This window comes from Triturus cristatus, chromosome 7 (assembly GCF_964204655.1).
Source record: "Triturus cristatus chromosome 7, aTriCri1.1, whole genome shotgun sequence".
In the NCBI taxonomy this organism is placed as follows: Eukaryota; Metazoa; Chordata; class Amphibia; order Caudata; family Salamandridae; genus Triturus; species Triturus cristatus.
Genome location: NC_140590.1, coordinates 72393787 through 72417252, shown reverse-complemented (window position 1 = coordinate 72417252; position 23466 = coordinate 72393787). Strand labels below are relative to the sequence as shown.

General features: G+C 42.4%; 1 protein-coding gene across 1 annotated transcript in view; it reads right to left on the bottom strand.

The window, feature by feature from the left end:
• The window catches only part of LOC146808853 (phospholipase A2 inhibitor and Ly6/PLAUR domain-containing protein-like), a 120451-nt gene that overhangs the window by 63996 nt on the left and 32989 nt on the right, over positions 1–23466 (bottom strand). The window contains exon 4 of the mRNA XM_085614244.1: positions 14943–15089. Coding sequence (XP_085470370.1) covers positions 14943–15089 — 147 coding nt within the window. The remainder of the gene's footprint in view (positions 1–14942; positions 15090–23466) is intronic.

Genomic DNA, 23466 nt, shown 5'->3' with positions numbered 1-23466 from the left:
TTCACCTCAGTGTTGTCGGGAAATGCTGCAGCAACCTGTGAACGACAAGATTGTAGTGCAGACATCAAGGAAGCCAAGTAATCTGTCAGCATATTACAGTCAATATCAGTTATTTTGCGTGGTATGGGCGTCCCCCACATATTTGGTGGTCTGCCGAAGATCACCTCATACGGGGATAGCCCTGTTCGAGAGTGTGCTACCATTCTCATGTAAAAGAGTGCAACTGGTAATGCTACTATCCAGTCGACACCTTTCTCTCTGCATATTTTGGACAGTCTGATTTTCAGTATCTGATTATGTCTTTCTACGAGACCTGCTGCCTCGGGGTGTCGAACACAGTGGAATTTCCACTGATATCCTAGCAGAAGTGAAACATGTTTCATTAATTCGGATGAGAACGGCTGGCTGTTATCTGAGTAGACAACACGTGGTAAAACGTATCGTGGGAAGAATTCTCGAACCAACTGTTTGGCAGTAGTCGGGGCAGTGTAATCTGAAACCGGGTATGCCTCCGTCCAACGGGACAGAGCGCAGACAACTACGAGAACATATTTGAATCCTCGACATCGTTCCATCTGGATATAATCCATCTGGAGGACTTCAAAAGGGTGGTCAGGAGGATGAAATCCACCCTGTTCTACGGGAACGCTTTTTCCTGGGTTGAACTGACAACAGATCATACAGGTACGGACCTTTTGTTTGGCTGCTGCTCGTAAATGTTTATTGAACCAAATGTGTTGAATGCTGTCTAGCATAGCTTTTTCTCCTAGATGCGCTGGACTATGTATAGTGTTAATTATAACTTGGACCATTGAATCAGGAAGGAACCATACAGACTTTTCCTTCATCATCCATCCTTGGTCCGTTTGGATCCCTCCTAATTCAGTCCATTTCTTTATTTCGTCTGGTGTAGCATGTGTCTGTATGTCAATTACGTCAAGGGTAGGATCTTTAACTGTCATACAATGTGTCGGTGTCGGGACTATTGTCTTTGTCATGTCGGGGGTTTGAGTTTGAGCAGTCTGTTTAGCTGTTCTGTCGGCTAGATCATTGCCTTGGGAAATGATATCAGTAACCTTCGTATGAGCCTTACATTTCATAATTGATATTGCAGTGGGTAGATGTATTGCATCTAATAAGGCATGAATGAGGGGTCCGTGCTGAATGTGGGCACTGTGGGAAGTTAAATAACCTCTCTCTCGCCACAGCACGCCGAAGTCATGTACAACTCCGAATGCATAACGTGAATCAGTGTATATGTTGACTTTTTTATTTGTGGCTTGAATACAGGCTTGTGTCAGAGCGATGAGCTCTGCGGCTTGAGCTGACAAAGTATTTATACGATTAGTTTCAATGACTTCAGTATCTGTGGTGACTGCGTAAGCAGCCACTAACTCTCCTGTACTTGTTCTCATACATGAACCATCTACATACAACGTCAGGTCTGGATCTGACAATGGGACATCTGTCAAGTCTTGTCTGGGTTTTGTCGTTATAGTAATAACTTCAATACAGTCATGAGCTAGTGGGTCTGTTCCGGTTACTGGCAAAAGTGTGGCAGGATTCAATGTGTTACAGCGTCTGATTTCTATTTGTGGCTGAAACAATGTAAGTTCATACCCTGTAAGTCGCGCTATAGTCAAGTGTTGTGTTTGCGTTCTATTTACAAGGACCTCTACTGTGTGTGGTACTTGAACTGTCAATGGATGTCCTAACACTATGGCATCGCTTTGTCTGATTGCTAAAGCTGTCGCTGCTACTGATTTCAGGCATGCAGGCAAAGCCTGAGCTACTGGATCTAATGTACTAGAAAAATAAGCACATGGTTTGTGTGCTCCTGCTTGTTCCTGTGTGAGTACTGACAAGGCAGTACCTTCGCGTTCTGTAACAAAAAGTGTAAACTGTTTTCTGTAACATGGTGTTGCTAAAACAGGTGCTTGACACAAAGCTTTCTTTAGGCTTTCAAAAGCTTGTGTATGTTCTTGAGTCCAAGGGAGAACAGTCGATGTGGCTGCCTCCTGTGTTGTCAACTGAATGAGTGGTTTTGCTAGAAATGCATACTGAGGGATCCACTGCCTACAATATGAAGTGAGGCCTATGAAACCCCGTACCTCCTTTTGTGTCTTGGGTATTGGCATGTTAGCTATTAACTGAATGCGGTCGGGTGTAAGCTGCCTTCCCTCCTTGGACAGCGAGTGTCCAAGATAAACAACTCGCTGGACACAGAATTGCAACTTAGAAGGGGACACCTTGTGCCCCTTTTCGGCTAGAAATTGTAAAACTGTCAGTGATGCTTTTTCACATTCCGGTTCGCTTCTTGCGGTGATCAGCAGATCATCGACATATTGAAGCAGAGCAGTGTTAACTGGCATGTGGATACTATCGAGTTCTCGTTTCAGTGCTTGGCTATAGATGCTGGGGCTTTCTGTAAATCCTTGAGGTGCGCGTGAGAATTTAAAGCTACGTCCATTTAAACTAAATCCGAACAAATATTGGCTTTCCGGATCTATTGGGACGCTGAAAAAGGCATTCTTGAGATCGATTACAGTAAAGAATGTTGCTTCGGAATCAATGGCTGTCAGTAATGACGAGATATCTGGGACCGCAGGGAATTGTGGCACAATGCATTTGTTTAACTCGCGCAGATCAATAACCAATCGAAATACTGGCGGGGCCTTTGGATCTGTTCGTTTAAGAATCGGAATTATCGGTGAATTACATACATTGGAGTCTGTTTCTACAACTACTCCTTGGGCAATAAGCTCGTCAATGATTTGTAGTAAAGCCACTACAGCATCTGGTGGTAACTTGTATTGTCGCATTCGTGGTAGCACCACTCCTGCCTTTAATGTGACTCTATATGGTGTAATATTCATGCAACCAACATCAGTAGGGCCTTGTGCCCATAGACGTGTAGGTAAAGTCTGCAGTCGGGGATCCATGTCTCTAGACACATAGTGACCTTTAAAATCACGTAAAAACAACCTTACTCCTTCCGGAGAACAACATATTATGGCTCCTAGGGCTTTCAATGTTTTTATTCCTAGCAAGTTTTCTGGACATGATTTAGTAAGCAATAAATCTGTAGTTCGGGTCAGAGGTCCTATCGTAAGTGGCAGAGGTTGTGACACTTCATTAACAATAGGTTTTCCTGAAAAACCAAGGGAAATATTCTGTGAGCCTGAGAGGGGTGCCCCTGGAACTTCACTACGTTTTATAGTTGTTCGACTTGCCCCTGTATCGAGTAAAAATTTCCTATCTTGGCCTAATAATTCACTATGTACATAAGGTCCTTCTTGATCTACAGGAATCTCGATAAGGGGTAAATCAACTTCCCTCTCTAGGCTAGTTCATGCGTAACGCTGATACTCAGGATATTCGTACTGTGCGGTCTGATACATTTGTCGTGTTGTTGTCTGTGTGGCAGCAACAGGCAACGGTGGTGCAGCTGGCACAAACTGTATTGGCTGTTGTGCGGCTGGCATGGCCTGGGCATGCTGCAGAGCTCCTTGTTCATTCTGCTCTTATCTAAATGGCCGTGGTCTTTCTTGTGTTTTACCTATGGCGATATTATGTTTTAAAACTGGACAATCGTGTACATAATGACCTGGCTTTTTACAATAATTGCATGTCCCTTTTACAGGTCCTGCTGAATCGGAATGTGTCATACCCTTTTTATGTCCTTCAGCTGGAACTGTCTGGGAAACTAACATTTTCATTTTCGTGTCTTTCATGCGTCTGTGTTCATGTTCTTGTTCCTCTCTAATTCTATTGTGATGGTACTGTAACATTTGTAACATTTGTGATGGAGTGTTACCTTGCCAGGTACTCTCGAATTTTAATACTCTATTCTTTACTGGTGGCAGGGCATTTTCTACTAATTTTGTTACAAACAGATGTGGGTATGATTCGCTACTTGCTTTTATGCCACTATTTATACCAAAACATTTTTCAAATCGGGCATAGTAATCACTAGTGTCTTCATCTTGCTTCTGTTTACAGGCTGAAATTGTACCCCAATCTTCCTTTTTCGTAGTTAATAAACGTGGCAGTACCTGTACTAATAAACCTGGCAGTGCTTTAGTTTTATCCCCAAGTCCTGCTCCTGCAGTTCGGGCCTTTTCTTCCGCTTCTAACACTGACCATTCTATCTTTTGGTCTCCTACCTCCCACTCTTTTTCCTTGAGTTTCTCATAAATACCAGCAGGCATCAATACCTTTAATATTGTCATAATGTCGGGATAGGTATACTCTCCCATGAGTAACATGTCTTTAATTTCTCGGTGAAAACCCGCTGGATCTTTGTCATGACTGGGTACCACTTTCTTCATTTGTAACAATTCTATTTTCGATATGGGCGTATATACAAATACGCGCTTGAACTCGTTGTCCTCGCCTTTTATTGGGTGCACTTCTCGTAAGGGATTCTGTCTATCCATGTGATACGTGGTTCTTTCCTTGACGGGCAATGAGACATGCTCTGCGCATACAAAAAGAATATACTGCTTTCTTGATTCTAGAATTTCTTTAATTAATTTAGTACCTGCACCTCTCCATTTATTCATAAGCAATTCAGTCAGTATGTCAGGTAAGGGACCAGGGTCCGAATGCTGACTTCGATATAGTATAATGAGTTGTTGAATCATATAAATCCCAGCTAACCTCTGTTCATCTGGGGTAAGATTCAAAAATGTGCGTACTACTGTATCATCACTATATTTTCCGGGACTGTCCACCCAATGGACAGCTGCCCTGGCTAAATCTTGTTCATCCATAGAATCGAGAAAATGATAACCCCTTCGTTCTCGGAGTAGTTTGTCGGCGGTTTGGAACGAATGCTCGTTAGACCTTATATTAATTATAGGTATTTGGAAATTCCTGTTATTATCTGGACATATCGGACGTATTGAGTCAGTAAGACGTCTATTATTATTACAAGATCTTCCTCTACCTACATAGGCTATGGTGTCTGACTGTCCTGTGGGCAGTCCTGACCCTTCTTCCTCGCTTTGTTCGAACTCGTCTACCTCTAATCTCTCTTCGTGTAGGCGTTCTATTTCTTTACGGATCTTTCGGCACATGGCTATTATACAATTTTGTTTATCATGTCTCCCTTCTGATATATTCTGGCTCCATCTTGTAAGAATTTGCATTGCTTCCGGGTCTACCCCCGGTCGGTCTTGATTTCTGATCACACAGTTTATGAGGAAACGTAACAGTTCCCCCTGTATCTCTACTTTCTGGTATTCCATAGCTCTGTTAATACATTCTGGATCTCGCCCGGTTTGGACAAAATGATATATTTTATCTAGATGCGCAGTCATTCCTGGTAACTTTCCTAAATACACTGCGGCTCGTCTGATACGCAATGATGCCAGGGTCATTTCGTCCTCTTTACCGGGCACAGGGTCATATCTGCAATCTATAAGAAGTTCCTTCAGCGTACGGGCACTTATGAGTTTGGGTGTACGTGAATGTGCTGACTCTTGAAAAGTAAGTTTATTTATTCTGGGTGGCGTAGAAAAGATATTGGTAGCACCTCCCGTGGCCCCATCTGGGGTGTCGGGTGTGAAAGGATTCGTCGAACGTGACACAGCAACTACAGGTGTGGACACAGCTATAGAAGTAGCTGTAGGAGCGGATGCAGAAACAGATGTGCTTGCCAGAACTTGTGACTCGATTTGTTGCTGTAGGGATACGGGTGCTGGATCTTGGCGTTGGACCTCCCTGGTATGCGGTCTATGCGGGGCGGAATTAGCATATTCGGGAGCTGCGTCATCTAAATATGAGGAAAGAAAAACATCTTCTGCGGTTCTAGGATGCCCCTTAGGATGTACCTTTATTGGGAACAATGGGGGTGGCAAGTCTTTCGGTATTTCTGGAGTAGCCTTAGGTAATCCTTCGGCCAGAAGGGGATACATACCATTCATAAGGGCGTTTCTTTGTCTGTCTACTTGTTCTGATTTCACTCGGATACCTTCCTCAATTAATAGATTTTCTCGAACTTTATTTGAACTTTCTTTATTCTTTTCTTCCTGTCTACGTGCTTTTTCTGTGCGTCTATGAGATTCTTTACGCCATAACTCAACGGCGTCTTTCTGTGACTGTCTGACTTTCCTTTTCCATAACTCTTCCTCGACTTTCATGATGCACTCTGCATCCCAGGTTCCCGCTGCGGGCCACCTCTGACTTTCTGGTAATCCCTTGGTGTAGTCTACCCATAAATCAAGAAATAATATAGCGTCTAAGCCATGTTTGTGATACATGAAGTGCCCTGGAGTGTCCCTAGGAGGAATAGGGACGGCTTCTTCGAGAACCCCTTTTCTAGTAGTGATCTGTCTTAATTTCGAAAAGAGCGGCATATTGACAACTGATCCGATACTTAATCTTGAACACACTTAATACAAAAGCACAGTAATGAACAACCATTCATACCACAATATGCAGGACGTTTAACACATTAAACATTAAACATTAAAACATTTTTAACCTTTAAAATAACCAACAATGATGATCGTCTGCATAACTAATCACCAAGCTTAATTCTTGACAATAACTAGATACTTCGGAATACTTGATATACTGCTAAACAGTACAGATACACTGCTAAAACAGTGCAGACCGGATTTGTGTACCCAAACCCGTCTTGACCGGCACAACCTATGTGCACGTCAGAAATGCCTCCCCAGCAATGGTACTCACCGGGTAGCTTCGGAAACGGAAGGCCTCGGTAACTTGAACTTGAACCGGACTGGACTCGACTCGACTCGCCGGACACTGGGCTTGACTTCGAACTGGTGGGTCTCTGTATACCTCGGATCTTGCTCTCTCAGCTAGGCTCTGGTCGGGATACTTCGCACTCCTCACCGCCTCGTCTGGGTGTTGATCGCAGTCTCAGTCGCCCCCGCTTGACCGGAGGGAGATACAGGAAATCCTGCTGGTACGCGTTATTGTCCGTCCAGCTGTGGCAGGAGACCGGGCCTGCAACGCACCGCCGGCGCGTGAGATGAGAAAGTGTCCCTATTCGGGCGCCATTCATGTGGTAAATAATTTTCCTTTACCTGGACTTAATTTGATACAGAAACATAATTAAATAGCTCAGTAAAATGAGAGGCAGAATCCGTGGTATTAGAGGTTCGGAATGGGCTTTATTCCAATGATCGATTATAATCGGTTGCTCCAAGTTCCATCACCACGGAGGTTCAGGAAGTGAAGTACATACTTTATTGACAAGAAGTAACCTTTATAGTACATACATTACAATGAAGCGAATGCAATAGGCGTAACAATTGATAAGGAAAATGACGATCTATCTGCGTAACCAAAAAATGGGTGTAATAAGGAGTAAAAAGGAACATAATTGGTTATGATGTCACATATAGGTGGATCTATAAGATAATACTTGGCATAGATGCGTGCGCAGCAGTATGACGTGTGATTGACGTGCAACTAGGGGGTGAAGGGGACTTGACATTTAGCTCTACATGTGGAGACAAAAAGTCTGGGAGGTCAAGTCAACCTAATCCCAAATCATATCTAACATCCTATGTTTAAAGAACTATGTTATCCACAAAAGAAGGACTCTCGGACAGAATATATTCTATACTGACTGTGCGTGCGTGTACAAGCGTCTAAGTGTCTACACTGAAAGCGAGGGGGTAGGAATATTCCATGGTAACAGGGCTATGAATTACTTGCATGAGGACAGAGAAGTCGAGCCTTTTGCTCGGTAGCTGGAAGGATGTTTACTTAAACTACTAGTCAGGAATGCATCGGCTGAGGGGGAAGCAGATAACTCGAAGGCGAAATACAGTTCTTGGCAGAGAATAGGCTGATGTCAGGCTTCGTGAGCCGCGCAGAGAATGAGACAAAGTTCATGGTCACAGATGCAGGCTCGAACTGGAGTTTTCAGAGGCAGAAAGCAAGAGGAGTTTGATGACAGAATCAGGGCCTACTTGCCTGGACTGTAAAATGGCATAAGTGAACCATATAAAGCCGGTGGCCTTTCATATTTAGGAATGGAATATCCGGCCTAGTCATGGCGGATCTGACAGAGGGCATGTTGACGGTGGACGCACATGTATTTGCGTCTTCATAACTGGAACTGGAGGGAACATACATGTACTTGTGACATGCACATAGAACCGTTGGGGTCCAAGATAGGGGACATAACTGATCGGGAAAATCCATATTTCCACAAGAGCACCATCTAAAATGCAGAGGCTGCGGCTGGGAACTATGTCCATCCGAGCAGCACAGCAAGCCCGAACTACAAAGGACATTGCCTCGACTTCTTGATTCCTACTAAGGCAAGAAAATGCTTTTACATAAACTCGCTGCCTGGAGCCCACTGTGGGCATCTAATTTTCTCTTCCGGGACCACATGTCCCTGCATGCAGTTCGGCGCACGAAGCGCGGCCCACTGGGGGCCATCAATCAATCAAGTATGCATAAATTAAGGAGAGTGTTCAGGCGCCAGTAATGAAAGCCAGCCCCTGACGAGAGGCGGATGGCCTCGAAACGCGTAGGGCTCTCTAATCTACATTCAAGATGCCGACGCAGAGGCGAGCTGTCGAGTGACTCCTGAAAGCTACGGGCTCATTGGAATGCAATATATATATATATATATATATATATATATATATATATATATATATATATATATTACCTATAGTTAGGACCACGTTTCCATAGGAAATCCGCAACATTCTATTTTGAATAACTTTGGCGCCCGTCGACGAATCCTCGCGAATTTTTCAAAATAGGTGGGGCGCTACGCTCCGCTCCTACCCTGAAAGTCTCGGGGGGATTCGTCAAGCGGGGGCTGAGATAAACGGGGGGTCCCAAAACGCGTTTTTCCCATGCATTTTTCCATAGGACCTTTAGACAGGGCTACAGCCCGAACGGCTGAACAGAATTACTAGAAATTTGGCAGAGAGGTAGTCCTCAGGTCAAGGAAGTGCCTTTTGTAGGTTTGGTGTAAATCTGTTCAGTAGATTCTGAGAAAATAGCCTTTAAATCAATATATATATCGGAGCCAGCTTACGGTGCGCTTACGGTACGCTTACCGTACGCGTACGGTGGCGTGCGCGAGCGCGATTCTGATTGGCTCTTAGATCTTAGTAAACATTCGAATCCGCCGAAACCAGGAAGCGGCGGCCGCCATTTTCTCTCTCGCACTGAGAGTGATGTTTAAAATATAAAGGACAAAAACATGTAAAGTGGCTGTTTAGACAGCTCCCACACACATAGCCATGTTGAGGGAGTCCCCAAAGATCCCTCAAGGGCAAAAACGGAATTTTTATTTTTTCGCTAATTTCGCCGATTACGCTTACCGTACGCGTACGGTAAAAAATGTAAAAAAAAAAAAAATTATCTACACTCTCCCCACCCCGTGTGCAATTGGTGGCCGAAGGCCACCAATTCTGCATGGCTTATTAATTAAGAGATAAACTATAATATTTAAAAAAAAAAAAATAAAAAAAAAAATTATCCACATTCTCTCCACCCCGTGTGCAAATGGTGCCCGAAGGGTACCATTTGTGCATGGCTTATAAAAATTACGAAAAATGAAAATATTACCTTTCAAAACGAAGTGCATCATATGTCCTCCATGTGCGCACGGTGCGCGATGCGCATCGTGCGTACATGGCCCATCTAGCGTAACGTGGGCACGCGGTGCGCGTAGCGCACCGCGTGCCCACCGTGCGTGCACGGCACTAACTGCGTAAAGTGGCCGCGCGGTACGCGAAGCGCACCGCGTGCTTACTGTGCGCGCACGATGCGCGAAGCGCACCGTGTGCGCACGGAACGAACTGCATTAAGTGGGCGCGCACGCCACGAATGGCGTAAAGTAACTTAGCATTTAAAAAACCGTACAAATTCACTGAAAAACCATAGGTTTCACACACGTTATAGTTAGGAATTAGCATTTAAAAAACCTTGCAAATTCACTGAAAAAACCATAGGTTTCACACATGTTATAGTTAGCGGAAATTTTACTGATAAAAAACCAATGAAATTCCCCCGTTATAGTTACTGTAGGCAACTATAACTCACGCGACCGCAATCTTCTGCTGATGACATATGTGTCTTTATGAAAAAAAAATATTTGTAATATATGTATAGCTAAAAATGTATGGAAGAAGACATGGGCAAATAAGTGTCTAAATACAGTATTAGCATCAGCAGAGGATTGCGGTCGCGTGAGTTATAGTTGCCAGCACTAACTATAACGGGGGAATTTCATTGGTTTTTTATCAGTAAAATTTCCGCTAACTATAACATGTGTGAAACCTATGGTTTTTTCAGTGAATTTATATATATATATATATATATATATATATATATATATATATATATATATATATGATTCGGTCTGGCCCAAGGTCGAAGGCTTCCGGGTTCTCTCTGGCGGTGCACGCGAGGCGCAGCAGGACCCGCTGCGGAATAAGTGATTCAGTTTTTCCCGTAGGGAAGGTTTGTTCCTCGTGCACTCCCGTGTAAAAGGTTCAAGGAAAATACCACCAGGTATTCGTTCAAATTTCCAAAACGTTTATTACAGCATCCAGCAAAAGAAAACCTTACGCGTTTCGGTCTCTACGGAGACCTTGCTCACAGGTAAAGTAATGATTGTGATTTTGCTTTTTAAAATGAAAAAACCCTGCGGAAAAGCTCAAACGGGTTACATCACTTCCTGTCAACTATACAGGCATTATGGGACATGTAGTTTTTCAACTAATTACAAAAAACTTTGTACAAACAATAATTATTAACAAGCGATGCTGACATTTTTTGATGATCCCGTATTTCACTTCAGCATTAATTCACAAAGCGATAGGTGTCAATGATTGAAATTCAAAACAGATACAAAAATTATGCCCTCTAGTGGGCAAAGAACTTTATATAAATGATAATCCCATGTTTCACTTAAGCATTTGACTCATCAATCAATAAGTATGAGTGATTAGCATTAAATACGGATACACAGATTAATGCCCTCTAGTGGGCTACATTATTCCACATCCAAATCTGTGGACTGTCCCAGTTTCAACAGTAAGTTCAACCATGTCCCAATACAAAGGGGTTTTTTTTTGAAGTGAAATTAAGAGAGTCGGCATCATTTACTATCTGATAAATGTCATTAAAGGTGGCAGTGTAATTCTTCATCTTGATTATGGCCATGTGGGCTCAAAGTTCGAAAATTCATGATGTGTTTGGATTCCTTTTGTCTCATTACCAATTCCCGATCTCCTCCTCTTTTGTTTGGTCCAACACTTTCAATGCCATAAAATTTTAGGGTTTTCCAATCCCCTTTGTGCTCTTTCTCCACATGTCTTGCTATCGCGTTGCAGCGATCAGAGTTAATTGTGGCACGGACATGCTCCAAAATTCGTAATTTGAGTTCTTTTTTAGTACTTCCAATGTATTTTTTAGAACACGGGCATTCAAGGGCATATACAACAAATTGAGTTTTGCAGTTGATTAATTGTTCAATTTTCCATATTTTATTGTTAGCCATTGGCAATTCCTTCGTTGTTTTGGCGATGCAACAAACTTTGCATCCTGCACACTTATAAAAGCCTTTCGGTCTGCCCCATGGTTGTGGTTTATTAAGTTCCTGAAAATGACTGTGTATCAATTTGTCCTTTAGGTTTTTTGCCCTTCGATACGTCACATTGGGATGGTCTCCCACAATTGGAGATATTGTGGGGTCCATGTGGAGAATGTGCCAGTTCTTTTTCAAAATCCTTGCAATTGAGTTGTTGGAATTAAGTCAAGCTCCACAAGAAGGAGGGGGACAGGTACAAACTTATTGTGTGCAGCTTGGGGCAGGAATCTCCAATATCAAACCAAAATCTAGATTTTACCCACAACTCCCCCCAGGGAACAAAATTGATTTTTTCCATGAATGCGTTGTAAAAGATCTTTATCAGTTAAAACTGAATCATATATATATATATATATATATTTCTCAAATGCGTCTACCCTGTACTACATCAACTATACCTGATCCCCAAGATCCATAAAAATCCAGTGGAACCCCCAGGAAGACCCATCATTGCTGCCATAGGAGGACTTGTGGAAAACACCTCCAGATACATAGACCATTTCTTACAACCTTTCGTGTGCAGCCTTCCTGCATACATTAAGGACACAGGAGATTTCCTCAGAAAAATCTATGATGTTAAATGGGAAAGAGACTATCTGATGATGACACTGGATGTCAACTCTCTGTATACGAGCATTAGACATACAGATGGACTTAAAGCACTTCACCACTTCCTAGGCAGAAAACCTATGTCAATGTTTCAGCATTCCATGATGATTGTTCAGATGACTGAAATATGTTTGGAAAACAATGTCTTTATCTTTGATGGCCTGGTGTGCAAACAGCTGCAGGGCACTGCCATGGGTACCTGCTTCGCCCCCAGCTATGCTAATTTGCATATGGGCTGGTGGGAGGAGCAGGTACTCAAGGAGGAACATCATGTTGCTTTCTCAGAACAAGTAAAAATGTACGTTAGGTATATTGACGGCATATTTATACTTTGGAAAGGCTCTGTAGAAAGCGCTACTGCTTTCTCTGAAGAAATCAACAATAATGTCTTAAATCTTAGCTTCACCTGTAACATGAGCAGAGAGAGCATACATTTTTTAGACCTTGAGCTATTTGTGGAAGGAGATAAATTACAATCTAAAACCTTCAGGAAACCCACTGCAGGTAATGCCATACTCCATGCGCATAGTTTCCATCCCACCTCCCTCAAAGCCAGCATACCTTATGCTGAATGCCTCCGCATGAAACGCAATTGTAGCACTAATGCTGGTTTTGAAGAAACCACAGGCGAATTGTGTAATAGATTAGCTCTCAGAGGATACAGCCAAGAAACCCTCGCCAAATCTAAATCTAAAGTTGCAACCAAAACCCGCAAAGAGCTTTTAGCCATAGGGACAGCCACCCCTGTAGCAACTAAAGAGTGTTCTAACATCAACACCCCAAGATTAGTCACTGGTTTTAATGCCTACCATGCCCAAGTTCACAAAATTATCTACAGGCATTGGAACTCAGTCAGAAATGACCCTGTTCTAGGTGCAACCATCAGTAAGAAACCCCAAATCACCTTCAGAAGAGCCAAATCTCTGAGGCAGGAAATAGTTAACCATGCCCCTAGCAGAACTAAATCTGAGAGCTCTTGGCTTAAATTGCTCAAAGGTTCCTTCAAATGCGCCAAATGTAAGGCATGTAAGCATGGCAGAAATACCAAAGAGTTGCTTTACCATTCAGACAATCCCCATATGTTATCAGAGGGCATTACACATGTAAAACAGACTTTGCAGTATACGTTTTAACATGCACATGTGAAAAAAAGTATGTGGGTAGCACTATCCACCCTGTGCATGTTCGGATATTGCAACACCTGAGAGCCATCACACACAACGACCCTACCTATCCCGTTGCCAGACACATTAACACAGTCCACAAAGGCAAGGCGGAAGATCTGTCTTTCTATGTGGTAGACACCATCCCCAAAAACCCTAGGGGAGGCAACAGACAATTATCCCTCAGGAGATTGGAATCACGCTATATCATCCTTTACAATTCTAAAATTTCCAATGGAATGAATGCGGATGAAGGGTTAACTGTACACCTGTAATTCTGTCCCTCGCTGTCTGTCCCGTCCTTTCTCCTCAATTCTGTCACGCTTTATCCACACTTTCTTTTCATTTTGTAATATATGTTTTTCTAACGTATTCCTTTGCTTTAACATTTCTCTGCAACCCTCCTGTTTTCTTCTCAATTTTCTCTGTCTTTATCCACGTCCTGCTTTCACTTTATAAACTTTTGCCCTAGGGGGCATTTTTCACCAAGTACTGATATCTAGGTCTTGGTTGTCTACTCAATAGGTCCCCCACCCTGTAGCCCACTAGGGCGATAATTTTTCTGATTTTCCAATTTTTCATCTACTTACCCGCTGTTATTATACTGATATTCACGGACTCTCTTTGTTTAGTTAGGTCTACACTTGTACTTCCCGTAACTCTCTTTCCAACCCCCTGTCTGTTTCCGACCCTATTGTTCACTTGGAATGTATTCTATCATTTCAGACACCCGGGTAGGGAACTATCAATCAGAGTCCGTATTTACCATCTCAGGTATCACACGCTTTTAGTAGGTAGATGTATTTAAGCAAACCGACCTGTCATTCGGGATGTAGATTTCTCTTTACTCCTTTAGCTCCCTTAGGCACTCCTATGCTTCTTCTATGTCTACATCTGCAATCAGGACGTTCTGACACACGATCAGTTATAAGTTATCCTTACACGCTACTTCATCAATCCGATATGTGTATGCCATTAATACATGTATCTATTGTTCGTGTTTTTCCCTTTTTTAATTTTATTTCCGGCACAACTGTCATGCTATTTATTTTCCTTAGTTTTTGCTATCTCATGTCAAAAACGACACAGTGTTTGTCTATGTCTATGATGACATAGTGGTGGTTGCCCTGACAACTGTAAAGAAACATATTTATGTGCCACAGAAGTGTGTTTAATACGAAGTGACCAAGGCGGTTCGCCGTCGAAACGCGTCTTGCCTTTTGTTTGGATTTAACTTTGTTTCTGCCATTACTTCACGGAGTCTGTGCTTGACTGTTTTGCTTCCACCAGGATTGGGATTGAATATATATATGTTCAATAGGTTCCCCGGTCGAAACGCGTCATGCTGGCTGAAAGTATGAAATAAAGCACTTGAATTTGAAAAAAGACTTGGCTGTGTGGTGGTCCCTTCCTGCTCTTTTCGTTCAACGGATTAATGCTGGATCGTGCTCGATATATATATATATATATACATATATATATGTCAAGTATGTCATGGTGTGTGTGTATATGTATGCAATGGTGTGTGTATGAGTCACACAGACATGATGGTAACCTACCAGCGAAACGACCGATTCCTCCAAAGTAGATACAGTTTTTCAACTTCCCTGTGCATTTCACAGTTCCTGATGGCTGACAGCTGGTATTATTCAGATCAAGGCAGGCTTCGCAGTATAGTCCATTTTCAGTTGCATTTTGGATTGGAACTGTGAAAAAAGGAAAGGAGCAGTTCATTTTTGAAGTTGCTCATACAAAGGTATGATTGAGGTATGTGCAGTGAAAACTGCTGCAGGTAGGAAGACAAAGAGGTAGGATTGATAATGAATCAAATAATGTTGTGTGAATTGTGGAAGTATAAATAAACATTCAAACGCTAAACTGAAAGTACCAGTTTGGTTATTTTAGTGCTAGAGGAGTAATTAATAAATATATTAGAATTAGCAATGGATAACTGAATTGGTAGTGGAACTGGATTTACTATATGCTGTTTGATTTTAACCCATTTAGGTAAATTTGACGAAAAAGGCTCTTGGAAGCATAATGTACCTTGTTTAATAAGAAAAGCTTTGCAGGCAGGGCCAGTGCTAGGCATGTGTGGGTAGCTGCCCAGGGCCCCTAAGTCAGCCCTCTTACTTCGGCCCGCACCAATGCCACAGTTATCACCTTGCAAGTGCGTTACCTTAGGAGGCCCCTTTCCCCTGGCCTCACTGCTATGGTGTAGCAAGGCAAACTCAAGGGGAGGAGGGCCCCCATTCCCAGATGCCTGAAGACACATTCCTCAGGTTTGTCAGACACTTAGGCCTCCACCCCGCACCCACGAAGTGGCACAATGGGAAGACTATTGCCCATCCTTGTGGCTCCCTAGCAGTCTTAACCCTCTCTGGAGAGAAGCAACCTTCACACCTTGATGAGCTGTTAAGCCATGCTTAAAGGTGGCTGAGAGGGAGGGGCTGCAACCTCAGGAGCAGGGGCACATATTCAGATGCAAACAGCCCTGAATGTGTCACCTCTATGCAATTTATAGGGGCCTCACACGTTTTATTTCTACCCAGTGCCCAAAACATCCTAGAACCGGCCATGTTTGCAGGCATGTTCTTGATTTATTGTATTTAGTTCGAGGTGATTTCTTGTTCCAGATGAATTTGAAGATAATTCTGTCTGTGGACTTGATGACTGTAATGGGAAATTGAATAGGAAGCATTGAATGTATATTTAATATTTGTGAAACAATGCCCATTTTAATAGTGCCTCTCTTACCCTACCAATCTAAGTAAACATATGACCATCTATCAAGTTTCTCTTTGATTGCATTAATAATATATGCACAATTTAATTTTATGTAGTTTTCTTACTGATTTAGAGGACAAATTAACAAGATGTCTTAATTTGTCTTTGCACCATAAAATATTAAAAGTATATCTAGTCACCAAAAGACATTCAATGAGAACATTTCTAGTTTACAAAGAAAAGAAGAATAACCAGATATTACACTATAACTATTTATGAGTTTTAATATAGTTGGAATAGAGCTGCCAGGACTAAGAACAAGTAATAGAAATTCATCAGCATATGTAGAAAACATACGAGTCACTTTTCTAATTTCTATTACTCCGTTCACTTCTGAATTTCTCATGAAACAAAGAAGAGGTTCAATAGCTTGCAATAATAACAAGGGTGATAATGGGGAACATTGTCTGGTGTCTCAATATAATTGAAAAGAGGAGGAAAAGAATCTATTTAAAATTATTTGAGAAGGTAGCGTCTATAAACAGCAACCATTTTTCTAAAGTTATCACCAAAGTGGAAACATCTCATAACCGGAAATAAGGGTTGCAAGTTAACTTTATGAAAAGCTTTTCAACATCTGAAGCAAGAAGGCTCATAGGATCCTATTAAGTAGGAATATTTTGTAATACATGTCTTGTGCTATTAGCTGAAAATCTTTCTTTCATTAAATAGGTCTGCTCAATGATGATGGTATGACTGAGCACTTTAACACGGCAGTTTGCTAATATTTTGCAATCTTGATTGAATAAGAAAATAGAACAATAATTATTTTATAGTGGGATCTGTGTCAGGTTTAGGTAATACAATTTTAAATGATCCAGATCACGTAGTTCACCAAATTCTGCAAAAAGAGGTAGTAGGTACCATAGTAATTCCAGATTGGGGAAGAACATGTAAGTTACACATTTTTCGAAACATATCAATATCAATTGAAATATTAAAGATCCAGTTTATATATAGGGTTGATTGGAATTTAAAAAAATTCATAGATAATATGTAAGGCAGCTACTATAATGTTGCAATTGCTATCTTTTATGACATGTATTTGAGATTTATCATTTTCTATATTTATGTACTTAGCAAGTAATTGTCCTGCTTTACTTTAATTTACATAAAGCTTTGCTTTTCCGATTGTAATCCTGCAGGTTTACTAACCAATGGAAATAATTTAATAGCAAAGATTCTGTAATTTCCACTTATATGCATTGTTGATAGATGTAAAAAAAGAAACGTTCAGAATTGGATTTTTTTTCTATGTCTATTAAATTGGTGGAAGATTGTTGTTAAATGCCATCAATGATATTGTTATGCCTCTTATTTTCGCTTTAAAGCTACCCCAGCAAAAATATATTTTATGTTGCTACATATTTAATAAGCTTCAATAGAAGACACTATTTTTAATGTAGTAGTATCATTCAAAACAACATCAACATTCATTCTCCATTTAGAGTAAGAAGAAGTAAAGTTGTAAATTTTAAGAGCTAAATATATCATAGCGTGGTCAGAAATATCTATCTGTCCTAAATTACAATAAGAAATGAAGGAGCAGAGGTTTTTAAATGGCAAGAGAGAATTAAATTGGTAGTGGCAGAGATGAGAATAAGAAAAGAATGTAAACTCTTTCTGTGTAGGTAAATGAAGCCTTTCACAATTGATAAGCGTGGTGTTTTTGAAAAAGGCTTTATACATCCGAGCAGGTTTTAGAGATTTATAGAGTAGATGATCTATGTAATAGAACATTGTGTATTAAACTGAAATCCTATCTAACAAATAAGGTATATTACTATATCTAACAGCCTCTGTGTAATAGATTTCTAGAATAAAGGGCCATCTCTTATAGGGCCATAAATATTGATTACGTGATAAACAAAATCATCATTTTAACTTTAGCATATACATATTTACCATAACTATCCATTCGTTTGTCTAAAATCTGCAAGCGTATTTTCTTGGAAAATAGATTGCTAGGCCAAGAGACAATACCTTCACCCATCCTTTGTTCATATGAGCTAGAATCTTGTCTTCTATACTCCAAAAATTCCCTCCATTTGACAGGCTGTTTTAAACCTTTTATATTTAAAGAAATAATTCACAAGTTAACTCCTTGAGTGCTCATGACAGTTCCCAGCCATCATGAGTCACAGTAGGAGTGTGCTCATGACGGCAGGGAGCCATACAAACGTTGCCACTCCACCCACGCTGTATTAATTCCCCGCCTGTGTGAGAGAATTAATCAGTGGGCGGAGTTCGGACGGCTCCCGGCCGTCATGAGCACACGCCCAGCGTGATTTATAACGGCCGGGGGCCGTCCTGAGTACGGGAGCCCCACGCCCAACCCCACCCCCTCACGTACCGCGGCTGAATTTGCCCCGCGGCGAAGGTGTTAAGGCATTAGCCATAAGAGATAAGATCACATTGAAGATCAGCATACAGAAAGAAGTAATACAGAAAGAGAAATGAGAAAAGGTAGCTTTAGTGAAAATAATAAAGAGAGAAAAGACAAAAGAAACATAGAAAAATAAATAGTCAGCATACAAATGAAGGATGAGGCATTGAAGAACACATTGTTGTTTGATGGGGTGTGAGTCTTTCTCAAGCAAGATCCACAATCCTTGTCATGGTGAACCACGAGAAGTCACTAAATTACCCTGTGGTTAATATTCTCGTAGCTTGCTACAAAGCAGTCAAGCTTAACTTAGAAGCAATGTGTAAAGTATTTATGCAGCACACAATCAGCAATAAAGTGAAAACACAACACAAGAAAATCCCACACCAAACAGAGTATATTTTAATAAATTATTTAACATCAAAAACAACACAAATCCAATCAGCTAAGCCTGAATTATGAATTTCTAAAATGTAAAGCAAAAAATAGCTCCTAAATTGAAAGTGCCAACCGCAGATATTTAGACACGGGGCAAAGTTGAAAGCTGGATGGAGCGAGGGTCCAATACAAAAAAAAAGTGAATTGGGCCCAGTCTCCACTTACCTTCAAACTTAGAAGATATTTTGGAAACAAATGTCTGAGAAGGTAAAACTCAGTAGAGCAAGGCAGCCGGTCGTGTCCGAAGAGGAGGTGTGGTCCTCGGGGAGCCAATGGACGACGTTTGGGGTGAATATTCCTTTGTTCAGATAGTCTCTTGTTTAGAAGTTAAAAGCTAGAGCATGCCGTTCGTTCTTCAGCTTCGAGAGAGGCACCAGGGCTGATCTTCAGTGGGACAAATCTACAGGCAGAAGCTAACAAGGGCTCCACAAAGCCGGACACCCCTTCTGCGAGAAGCCGCAGAAGAGGATTTGCTGCTGTGGAGAAGAACATAGCGGGAGCTGTCGGAACGTCAGGCCGACCAGTGGTACACCTTGGGGGGAATTGACATGTAGGTAGGGCTCGGTCTCCTCTCAGTTCTCATGGCACTATTTACTCAAACATTTGCCAAGTCCCAAAATTTCTAGACACCTTTAGCATCACTTCCAAGAGTCAAGAACAGAAGGGGCACCACTTGGAGGGTCAGGACTTGCTCTTCAGGGTCCAGGTGCAAGTCCTGTGTGGCTGATTCTGTCCCTGAGGCTCTGATTAGCAAGTTAGTTGATTAGCCCTTGGCATCATTCTGTAAGTCCATGGTTTATTTAGAAGTCCAGGGCAGACCTCGGGGGACTCATAGCAGGCTTCAGGCGGCAGAGAAGAGGATTTTGGTGCAGCAAAGAGTCTTATGAAGTACACAGCAGCACACAGCAACAGACAGTCCTCTAGGAGTCCTTCAGCAGATCGAGAAAGTGAACTGAAAAGTGGGTCTGATGGTTCCCTTGTTATACCTGGTGCCCACTTCAAGTGGGAGAAATGTCTGGAACCCCCCCCCCCCCACAGAGTTGTCTGGAATTTTCTGCCTTCCTGCCCTGGTCCCGACCAGTCTGCAGGCACAGTAGGCTAGTATGACGTTCTTTGTGTATGTGACGTGAAGTCTTTTGAAGCACAAGTGGGGCAGCACACAGTTCCACCTACCACATCTTGCCTGAAATGGCCCATTTAGGCACACCTATGCCCTCTATTCTGTGACTGTATGGGAGCAAAATACAATGGTCAACAGCAACTCACACCTAGTCACGTGACCCAGGAACAGGCTGCAGGCACCAAATGGTTAGAGCAGTAGAATTCCAACTTTCTAAAAGGGGCATTTTCAGAATTGTGACTTAAAATTAGGCCTGGGTGTAGTTTGCGGTGTTTTGCTACACGGAACTCTGCAAAGTTACAAAAAAACTTTGCGAAGTTCGGTGAGTGGCCGAGTGTAGTGTGAACTGCAGTTTGTGCTAGTATTCCTGCTGCTCTGGTAGAAATTCGAACCGAGCGGCAGCTCGCGCTTGCGAACTTACTGTTTCCGATCGCGAACTTACCATTCGGGATCTCGAGCAGGGAAAGAACTACGCCGCACATCGCGAAGTGGAGATTTCTGCACACCGCGAACTCCGCAGTGTGCGGAGTGCAGAAAACTCCCCAAACTCCGCAAATAGAGCGAAACTCGACTGTACTATTGAAGAAGAGTTTAAATTACAATTGCTCGGACATCAAATATGACTTTCCTACACTTTCTTGCCTGCTCCCAATCAAAAGTTAGCACTTATTAAATGTAATAAGGTTAGTTAACCCACTGTTATCCTATTGGAGACATAGGCCTCACAATAGTGAAAAACAAACATAGATGTTTTTCACTACCAGGACATATAAACCTTAAAGGTACATGTGCAAATTTTTGAATGCACTGCACCCTACCCTAAGGTCTGTTTAGGGCCTACCTTAGGGGTGACATGAATGTATTAAAAAGGGAGTTGTAGGCTAGGCAGAGGCATGCATATGGTGTTCCCATAAAGTTGTGTAAAGGCTTGCAGGTAGTGTATCCATTTAGGGATGTGTAGAGGAATGCAGGTGCTGTACTTATGCAGGATGTGTAGGGGTGCGCAGGTAGTGTACTCATGTAGGAATGACTAAAGGTGTACAGGTGCTGTACTCATGCTGGGATGTGTAGAAGCGTGCAGGTACTGTATTCATGTAGGAATGTATAGAAGTGTGAAGATTGTGTACTCATAGGGATGTGTAGAGGCTTGCAGGGGGTGTATTCACGTAGTGATGTGTAGAGGCTGGCAGATGGTGTATTCATGTAGGGATATCTAGATGCATGCAGGTAGTTTACTCATTCAGGGATGTGTAGAGGCGTGCAGGTGGTGTATTCATGTAGGGATGTGTATAGGTTTGCTAGTGGTATATTCATCATGTATGGATGTGTAGAAGCATGCAATTAGTGTATTCATGCAAGGTTGAGCGGAGGCATGCAGGTGGTGTATTCATGTGGTAATGTGTAGAGCTGTGTTAAGGTGGTGTATTCATGTAGGGTTCTGTAAAGATGTGCAGGGGGTGTACTCAAGTAGGTGTGGAGGTGGTGTATTCATATAGGGATATCTGGAGGCATGCAGGCAGTGTTCTCATATAGAGATGTGTAAAGCTGTGAAGGTGGTGTGTTCATGTAGTGATGTGTAGAGGCATGCAGGTGGTGTAGTTATATTGTGTTGTGTAGAGGCTTGCAGGTGGTGTATTCATGTAGAGATGTGTAGAGGCGTGCAGTGGTGTACTCATGTAGGAAAGTGTACAAGCATGTGTTGGGGTATTCCTGAGGGGATGTGTAGAGGCATGAGGGTGATGTACTCATGTATGAAAACTTATAGGCATGCGCTGGAGTATTCACGTAGGAATGTGTAGAGGCATGTGAGTGGTGTATTCATGTAGGGATGTGTACAGGCATGCAGGTGGTGTATTCATGTTGAAATATGTAGAGGTGTGTATGTAGGGATGCATAGAGTTGTTCTAATAAATATTTAAGAGTGGTGGTAGATTCCAGATTTACACTTAAAGAACATCTAATCAAAAGACGAGCACAGGCGAACAAATTACGTTTTGCACTAAACACTCTAAGACAGAAACTAATGGGTCTCTCAAACTCCCATTTACTAAAATGTATTGCTGCTAAGTTTCTCTCAACCCTGACTTATGGCTCCAAATTATTTAAGGGCCAAGATGCAAATGTTTTGAATCTCCTACAATCCGGCCACTTCAAACAAATTTTTGGGTTTCCACAATATACATCTCAGGCACAAGTTCGCTTGGAATTTGGGCTATTCAATCAATTCCCGGAAAGGCAAACAGCAATACTAAAATTGTGCTGGAAACTGAGAGCAGTTCAAGAAGAATCCTTGCAGGGGCTTTGCTGGATGGAACTGAAGAACCACCCAAAAGGAAAGGAAGACTGGCCAGCCGCCCTTGACCAAGCATTACTCACTCTCAACTTAAACAAAGCCTGGGACACAAACTATAGCTACCCTGCATTTAAGAAAATAGCACACAATGCTGCAAAACAAAAAGCCTGACTATTGGACAAAGCTGCCCTGGCAAAGAAAAAACACTGCTGGATGATTTTATCTTCATATGAGATCCGGTCACCACAGCCGTATCTGGTCCAACACATAACGCCAATCATACAGCATTTTCCACTCTTAATTTGACTGGGAACTTTTTGCTCAAAAGATCAGGTCCCAACATGGAAACGAACATAGCCGTCCAATCAGTGCAGACTCTGAGAACAGGTGGAAGAGACACTCTTACGCCTTCTGTGTATCTTCCCAGCTGGAGACTGCGGGCCCGATTCACAGAACAAACTTAAGACAAAATCCTAAACTTAGTACCATTTTGGTATTCACAGAATGCACTTACTACTTCTGGTATTCACAGAATGAACTTACTACTTTTGCGATTCACAGAATAAACTTACTACTTTTGCTATTCACAGAATGGATTTACGACTCCTAACTTTACATCCGCACTGGGGCCGGAATTTCCGGCCTGGAGGCGGAGCTTCCGGCCCGGAGGCGGGGCTTCCGGGCCGGAGGCGGGGCTTCCGGCCCGGAGGCGGAGCTTCCGGGCCAGAGGCGGAGCTTCCGGCCCAGAGGTGGGGGATTCCGGCCAGTGGCGGAGATCCGCCACTGGCCGGAATCCCCACCTCCGGGCCGGAAGCTCCGCCTCTGGCCCGGAAGCTCCGCCTCCGGGCCGGAAGCTCCGCCTCCGGGCCGGAATTTCCGGCCCGAGTGCGGACGTAAAGTTAGGAGTCGTAAATCCATTCTGTGAATAGCAAAAGTAGTACGTTTATTCTGTGAATCGCAAAAGTAGTAAGTTCATTCTGTGAATACCAGAAGTAGTAAGTGCATTCTGTGAATACCAAAATGGTACTAAGTTTAGGATTTTGTCTTAAGCTTGTTCTG